Source organism: Austrofundulus limnaeus, unplaced genomic scaffold (genome assembly GCF_001266775.1).
Source record: "Austrofundulus limnaeus strain Quisiro unplaced genomic scaffold, Austrofundulus_limnaeus-1.0 Scaffold163, whole genome shotgun sequence".
Taxonomy (NCBI): Eukaryota; Metazoa; Chordata; class Actinopteri; order Cyprinodontiformes; family Rivulidae; genus Austrofundulus; species Austrofundulus limnaeus.
In genome coordinates this window covers 553,650-562,166 of record NW_013952565.1, presented here as the reverse complement: position 1 = coordinate 562,166, position 8,517 = coordinate 553,650, and the positions used below count along the sequence as shown (strand labels likewise).

The following is an 8,517-nucleotide window of genomic DNA, read 5'->3' as shown; positions in this document are numbered from 1 at the left end:
CAATAGTTAAACACCAACTATAGTGGGGATCACCAACCTTTTTGAGGCAGAGAGTACTTCAGGGCTACAGAGGAACACAAAAGACTACTTGTTTGATATAAACAAATTTACTTGGCTCACCTTAAATTGTACTATTAATAATAAAATAAAGTATTAATACATACATGTATATACTGTATGTCTGCCTGATTACATTTTAATGTTTAAAAACTCCTCACAAAAAAGATCAATAATAATAATGGACAATGGTTGATATGATAAATTGTTAATAATAAGAGATAACAACTCAGATCTATGTGAATAGTTGTTTGTCTCTGTCCCTGTGATGGACTGGAGACCTGTCCAGGTGTTCCCTGTGATGGACTGGAGACCTGTCCAGGTGGTCCCTGCTTTCACCCAAAGGCTGCTGAGACAGGCTCCTGCTCCCACCCTGACTCTGATTAGGAAGGACAGAATGTATGAAGGATTTTTTACAGCATGAAACTGATACTTAAACATAAAACAGTATTTGGTTTTTGCTAATCTGAATCAGTAACAGTTGAAATTCAGTGTATGTTGTAAATATATTTGACAGTTTTGTAGAAATGAACACATTTGTAAGTTTCAAAATACAATGTTTTTTAAATTAAATACCAACTAATATTTTTTTAAAGAAACTAAAATCTTCAAATCACATCCTCTTTGTACTAATCATCTTTGTAAAACCTCAGATGAACTCCAGTCCTTGTAAAATATCAGTAATGTAATTAAAAAAAAACTTTTCACCAATCACTGAAAATAATGTGTTTTGCTGCTCTGGGTGGTTAAGTTATAATATCTGTGCCCTAAAGGGTTAATGTGCAGGGGAGGGAGGAGCTACTCATGCCAGTGAAGTCTGAGCGCCGCTGCAGCCGGCTGGGAAAGAGATAGACGACGGAGCGGAGGAGTGTTTTTTCTGTGTCCAGCGAGTTGCAGCTGCCCCTTTTTAAACATATTAATGAACTCTTAAGAGTTTTTAGATGACTATGACTTATTTTTTTACACGCTGAGGGTCATTACAATAGCCTTTTTTTTTTTTTTTTTTTTACTAATTAAGCACATGCTCCGCACATCGACGTCAGCTCTGAGTAAACAAACAAAGCTTAGCCTGGCGGGGAGACATGTAAAGCCTGGCGGCCCGCGAGGGTTAATGCGCTGCGGGAAACCCTGCGGCCAATATAGTTTTTTGCCACTTTGTTTTTATTCACCATGTGTTTGTCTGCACCTCTGATCATTTCACACCCCCCCCCACCTCAAATTCTTTTCACCGTTACAACATAGAGTTTACAGAGAATAGATCCTAACGTTTTTACTCTTCCATTTCCCCAACAACAAAGATAAATAAATAAAGAATAAATACAACAAAAAAAACTCACTCCTTCTTCAGTGTTTTCATGTTCCACAGTTGTAAAAATCCATTAGAAAATCCTACAGCCAGCTGGTTGGTTCTGGAGATGTACTGCAGAGCGGTGACGCCGACTCCGCCGGGCCCGTGAAGCTGGAGGCAAAGATGTCTGCCCTGTCTGGTCCTAACCTCCCGAAGTCTGGGGATGTCTACAGGTGTTTTAGTCACCACCTGCAGATCTAAGGAAAAAAAATAAGGCAAATGTTAACAGACGTATTTCAAAATAAAAGAACGGCTCAGCTACGTGTTGCACCTTCTAGATTTTCTTTTTTGTCCCTGCGGAAAATTACTTAAAAACAATCAACTCTGACAAAGAAATAACTCGCACTCATAACTGTGAGTGACAAACTATGGCAGACCTTACACTAACTTCTATCTTGTGTGAACTGATTGTGAACAGACGCCTCTGAATGACTTTAAACCTGTCAATAAAACACATACTCCACAATGTTTTTGCAATAACTCATGCTGCATACAGTTAGACATGTAGCAATGTCACACAGAATTGTCAGTGAGCATCAAGGTTTTTGCTTAGTCGTAGTTTAGTTTGCATGTGGATCTACATTACAGACATTTTCATAAAAAAGCTTTAAACTCTACAGTTGTAAATTGAGAAAGCTTACTGAATGGAAAGTGAAATGTTTTCAACAACAGTTTAGTTCCTCTTCAGCTGGATGACTGAAGCGAGCAGGATTATCTACACCATCATCATTATTTTAACATAAACACAGTTCAGAGTCATTTGAATCACTATTTTGTGGAGCTTTTTAGAACACAACTCTTAACAAGCCTAACTACTTAGATGTGATGAGAGAAACAAATCACTTAATATAAATTTGTCACTTCAGTCTGTTTCAGAGCAAAGGAAGGACAATTTTAACTTGTAAAAACTCCACCACTGTAAAACAGTGCAGCAGTAATCTACTTTCTATATATCTGTGCCAATGTAAAGTCAGCACTCAGATATTAATGCAAAGTCTGAACAAGAACAAAGAGTAACTGAAGGCTAGGGTTGGGTAATATTGGCAAAAAAGTTATTCATGATTAATTGTGGTATTTAGCTAATAACGATTAATTTGACAATTAATGCCCTGGACACCCTTATGTCCTGGTCACATGACCAATTTAGTGGGAAAGATTTGCTCTTTGAAAAAATCTGTTCTAAACTGTGTCAAATGTACAGACTTCAGGCTATACATCAAATTTTAAATTGTGTTGATAATCCAAGTAAAACCAAGATTATGATAAATAAATTACAGATTTTTTTTAAATGTTCGTAATATTTGAAGCGGAGAGGACTGAAATCTCCAGTCCATCTGCCTGGTGGTATTAATCATCAAGTGCCAAAAAATAAATTGATTAATGTTTTTCTGACGATTAATTGCACATGACATGATTATATCCAACCCTACTGCTGGCTAACAAAGGCTAGATTACAAATGTAAACCTTTTAGACATGTTGAAACAAATTGTAGCTAATTGTAAAATAAACCCAGCATGTTAGAAATAATCTGTAAAAATTAGGATTGCAAATGTATAGAAATTAAGACGCATGTATAATCTAAATCTACATTAATTTATAAGAGAAAACAAGCAAGACTTTAGTCCTCCTGAGTTCCCTTCCTAAATTTTAATTAGCTTCTTTTAGAGGACTAAAATGAAAAAGATCATTCAAATTACAACTACGTTAAATTATGAAATATTTTCCATATTTTAAGAATAAACACAAACCTTCCAGCACCTACAACAAATGTTCTGAAATCACAAAGGTGTCACCACATTTCCTTCAAAATGCCTTGTGGATAAAGTTACACAAACCGTTTGTGAGACGAGTGACAAAAAAAAATAATACGGAAGGCTTTAAAAAACACACAACCCTACAAAGTTTTACAGATGCTTCTCACCTGAAGCCTCCTGTTCACTTTGACTGCAGGACAGATCATCCAGACAGAGGTCCACAAGCAGAACGTGACCAAGATCTGTTACTACTGCAGCAACGCCAAAGAACCAGCGCAAACTCTGGTGGAGGTGCTGAGTGGAGGTGCTCGCTCCACCGTAACTCACTAGTGGTTCAATCGCTGTGATCTAGATGACAAGTGATTGAAAATAAATAAATAAACAAATAAATAAATAAAAAATAGACCCATTTTTTAGTTAGAGCTCTTGGGAGAAATTATACCTTCAATGAAAAATTATAGAGAAAAACAAAGATTTTTGTGCGACTACTTTTTACATTTTCTTTTAGTTCTTTGCACACAGAAAAACGTTAGTGTAATACAGAATAAAAATACAACATTCCACAAGCGTTTGTTGTCTGTCATCTCCAGGGAAAAAAAGAAAGAACATTTTAAATTTTAAAATTTAGCCAACTCACCCTGCCAGGTATAACCACAGCTTTGACGACCCTGGACAGTCCCAGATCATAAAGACACAACACACTGCCCTCAGATTCTTCCAAGCCAATCAACAACCCAGACCTAAAAAAACAAAAACAATTATTTATTAGTCTCTCAACATTTCTGACTGATAATAGAGCTGCACTCATTTAAGGAAAAATGATTTAATAATATCAGATATAAGACAAAATATCAAACTGAATTAATTTGAACCATCTCTCTGCTCCAAGACTTACCCATTAAAGAACTTATGTACACGGCCAATAATAACGTGAAGGACTGATGGTCTTATACTATCTCTTACAATATCTATAACAAGATCTAACAGCTGTAGATTAAAAAACGAGTGGATCACATTCTAAAACGTAAAAAATATCATCTGATATTCAAAACAAAAACAACAACAACAGAGAAGGTGAAACTGAGTTCAGACCGCTTGAGCCAGCTGAAATCTCGGGCAGCAAGGACTCTGGGTGGGTGTTCTCCTCCGCTGCTAAAGCAGTAGGCAGACAGTCGTTCTCCTGTCACCGCATGGACAACCTCCAGATGGGGTCCACAGGCCAGCCAGGCCAACTCGCTACGACCTTGTGAAGAGCACAACGAAATCAAACCAAAGTTATTTAGCTTAAAAACAAAAGGTGCAGTCATGTGTACAGATTAAAACGAAGCCGGGATATGTGGTGAAATAATCACAAATATAATCCTAAAACAAAAAACTATTTCAACTGAATCCTTTTTTACAAATGGTCTTGAAAGTGTAATAATTACTTATTCAATTTCTCGTTTTTCTAACATCAACAGGGGAGGGAGTCAGTCTGTCTGTATAAACTGTAGAATAAAAAAAACTTACCAAGAGTGAATTTGCCCTGAAGAACACAGTCCAGGCTGATCTCATCCTCCCCAAGAGCATCTAGAGTGACTCCTGAGAAGGGCAGCAGGCTGCTGGTGACTTGGGCAGCCAGGTTATGCATTTTCACTGCGGACATGAAAACACAGAAAACAGGTTTGTTAGTTAAAACAAATGTAGCTTTATAAATCTATTTTCTTACAAAACCCAAACAAATAAATCTACACTAACATACAGACACTAAAAGCTGCGACTTCAGCTCCATTTCAGAACCTGAAGGAAAGAGTTCCTTCACAAACAACAGCTGTGCCGCTGGCTGTCAGGACCCAGGCCCAGTTGTTTGTTGACAACTGGACCTGAAACTGAGCTTGCTTTCTCATCAGCACTGCGTGCTGCTGTCAGCTCATGTGAGCTCTTCTAGCAAATCCAGACTAAACTCTGCAGTTAAGAGTTATTGATTGGGTAAATACAGTACCTCTAGCTCCACCCAAATCCCCCCTTTCAGAGTGAAACCTTTTTGTTGCACAAAAGTCCTGACTAACCCCTTATTTATTTAGAAACTCACTTCAGAGTAACCAGACTACTTTTGCACTTTTTAAAGATTCTCTGAATGAACAGTTTAAGTTTTCCTCGGTTTTATTGGAACACTGCTTCTTTTAATCAAGCCCTTGGCACAATACTGCCCCCTTGTGCCCAGAGGAGGAAACACAATCGATTCAAGTGAACTCCCGCGCAACAAGCGTGCTGGCACTGAGACGAGACATGTGGGCCTACAAGTATCACAATCAAAACAGTGTCCGTCCATGACTTTAACCGGGACATGATGCAGACACAGACTAGCAAATGTGTGGATATGGCAGCACACAAGCAAAATAAAATAAACACAGATCTACAACGTTTGAGAACCAACAACTCTTCACATCACGTTGCTTCATCTCAAACGATGTAAGGCAGGCGAAAACAACAAATAAAACCATGAACGCGTGAAAAAAGATGTAGGCAGAAGTTAAGTTTTGCTAAACGTTACCTGAAACACATCAGAAAAAACAGTAGCGCAACAAACTGCATTGGCTTTTAACCGCTACGCTTACTCTCACTACTAGCCTTTTTGGCTATAACTTAGTTAGTATTGATGAAATACTAACCAAGCTAACGGCACCTTAAAAATAGCGTTATTTAAGACTAAAAACGGGTTTGTGGCTGTCTTGCGCTCTTCAAACCGCTATTAGCATTAACACAGTTAGCATGCAAGGTCACGAAGGATTAGTTTGTTCCGTTTCACCGTTACAGTAAAGCGACATAAACCAACATTAGCTAAAAAACCGGTACTTTATTCAAACGTATTGCGTTAATCGATTAGACATGTGCAACGATAAACAAACACCGGAACTCACAATTAAGTCATTAACTACTTTAAAGCTAAGTCAGGCAGCTAAGCTTCGTCGCTAACGCAGCTAAGTTTGAACCAGAAAACCCAAATCTTTTAGATTTATTATTCCCCTTTGCAGCCATTGTGGGTATTTTATCAGCACGAACACCTTATTGTAAGGGTCGTGTCATCAGCAGCAGTGCAACTGCTCGAATTTAAGACTAATCTGTATTATTTCTGGTGCTAGCTAGGACAGTAGTTGACACGTCAGGCTACAACTTGTAGCTTCTGTAAACGTGACGAAGTCCGCCAGAGTAAAATTCAAACAATATTCTTAATCTTTTTATGTTTCATCGAATAACAACCTAGTGCCGACAAGAGTTAGCTGTAAACTAGCTGCGTTGAAACGTGATGCAATGTGGTGCTGTCAACACTACCTGTCCAAGGATGAGACAGGCTTCGGAGCCACGATCGCGTTGGTTTTCCTGAAGAACCTCTCCTTCCTCTGTCATAATCCGATCCTTTTCAGATTACACTGCTTACGAAGAGCCCTCAGGAAATCTTACAGCACTCACAAGAACGAAAAAGGCTCTTTTTCTTGAGTTTAGGCTTTGACAACACGAAGCGCCATTTTCACACGGTGAGAAAATGTTCGTTCGTGCTTTTTTTTTTTTTTTCGGACTTTGACTCTGCAGATTTAGACACAATCGGGACTCACTTTCGCCCCCTGCTGGTTGGGCGAAGATCTCTTCTGCTTCTTCTTGTGGTGTTTAAAGGCGGTTGGCAATAAACTGAAGGTGGGCATTACCGCCACCTACTGGTAATGGAGTGTGGTTCAGATGATTTCCCTAATATTTACAGTATATCCTACTAAAATCATTGTATTTCTTTTTACATTCTCAAATCTATCTATTCAAAGGAAATTTAAATAAACAAATAAAAAATAATCAAACAAATAAATAATACAAAAAATACAACTATCAACTCAAATTCTGTTCAACAATTTTGTCTTTTTCAAAAATCGTATCATGATTTGAATGTTTGCTCCCTAAATTCCTTTGTAATGTGTCTATTATGTCAAACCTTTCCTTAATGTTTCTGAACTTATCATAAATTGTCTCTCGTTTGTACTTCTGACATTCTTTTATAACATGTTCTATGGTTTCATATTGTCCACAATAATCACATTTCCCTGTATTATGTTTTTGTATTGCAAAAAGTGTAAAATTGAGTCCTGTATGTCCAAATCTCAACTTTTTTATCACTCTCTTTTTTCTAGTCTTTTTTCCAGCTCTCATTTCTCCTACCATCATTTGGATCTTATAAAACCACCTTCCTTTGTTATCTGTCTCCCTTCTTGCTTCAGATTTACTTGTCTTAATTATAATGTTAATGTCACTTTGAACTGCTTTCTTTGCCATTTTAACTGCTTTTTCATTTTCTCTTACTCCTATATGTGCTGGTGCCCAGAGAAAAACAACAGTTAACCCTATCCTTTGTATTCTGAATAATGTATGACTAATTTCTAGTAAAATGTCTGGCCTGCTGTCTGAGTGATTGTTTTTTAAACTCATTAAAACTGAACTCTAGTCTGAACAGATTATAGTTTTTATAGCTTTTACTTCTTACCCACTGTATGGCTAAATAATACTGCAATCAGGGTGAAGATCTTGCTCGAATTGGGACCTTTTAATTGAGTTTTTGTTTAGACAATCTTTGGAAGAGCAGTTTGGGAAAACCTCTTTAAGTTTATAAAGTATTGGGCAAAAAGTAATCGACCTTTTAATATTTATTTACAAGCTCAAGTTCCTATCAATATAATCATAACATGAGAAGAACTGAAATACAATCAGCTGAAACAAGCTTCACATGCAGTAAAGATGGGTGTCCTTCAGGAATACCTGCTTCTTCACCTGAAATGGAGCCAGGTAAGGTGGCTGGACAGGTAAACATAAACGGTAAATGGATTGCAATTATATAATGCCTCTCTAACACCAGACTAGACTACTCAATGCACTTTACAACACAATCAGTCCTCATCTACACATCCACAGACTGCTAATGTGAATAAATCATTTCTTTTGTCTGATCAGCGCACTCATACACCAAACGACACTTTGACATGTGCATACTGCCAGAAATGAAGTCTCTGATTCTCTTGCTGGAGGATGACTATATCCTTCTTGATATATTTCCAAGGGATCTGTTTCAGAAATTACGTTGTATTCCCAGATTGTAAATCAAGGATGGTTTTAGACCCAAACAAGCTGGAAAATATGTCTGAGGAGGAGGAGAAATGGGAGATTTCTGCACTCTGTTGCCACCATGACTCCCAAGAATTTATTAAGCAATTATCAATGCAAAAGCACTTGATTGGGTCAATTCAGATGTCTTAAAAGGTTTCTGGAGTTGTTTGCTTTTGTGACCCAGGAAGGAAACAATTCCACATAATCTGAATATTAAAAGACACTGAAAACGTAGG

The 8,517-nt window shown here is 37.5% G+C and overlaps 1 protein-coding gene across 1 annotated transcript in view; it reads right to left on the bottom strand.

Moving 5' to 3' along the window:
* The window catches only part of ahctf1 (AT hook containing transcription factor 1), a gene marked incomplete in the record, with an annotated part of 34,039 nt that extends 27,290 nt beyond the window's left edge, over positions 1-6,749 (bottom strand). The window contains 6 exon segments of the mRNA XM_014017201.1: positions 1,395-1,602; positions 3,328-3,508; positions 3,798-3,900; positions 4,253-4,403; positions 4,670-4,795; positions 6,473-6,749. Of these exon segments, the coding sequence (XP_013872655.1) occupies positions 1,395-1,602; positions 3,328-3,508; positions 3,798-3,900; positions 4,253-4,403; positions 4,670-4,790 (764 nt within the window).
* Positions 6,750-8,517: the final 1,768 nt, after the last annotated feature.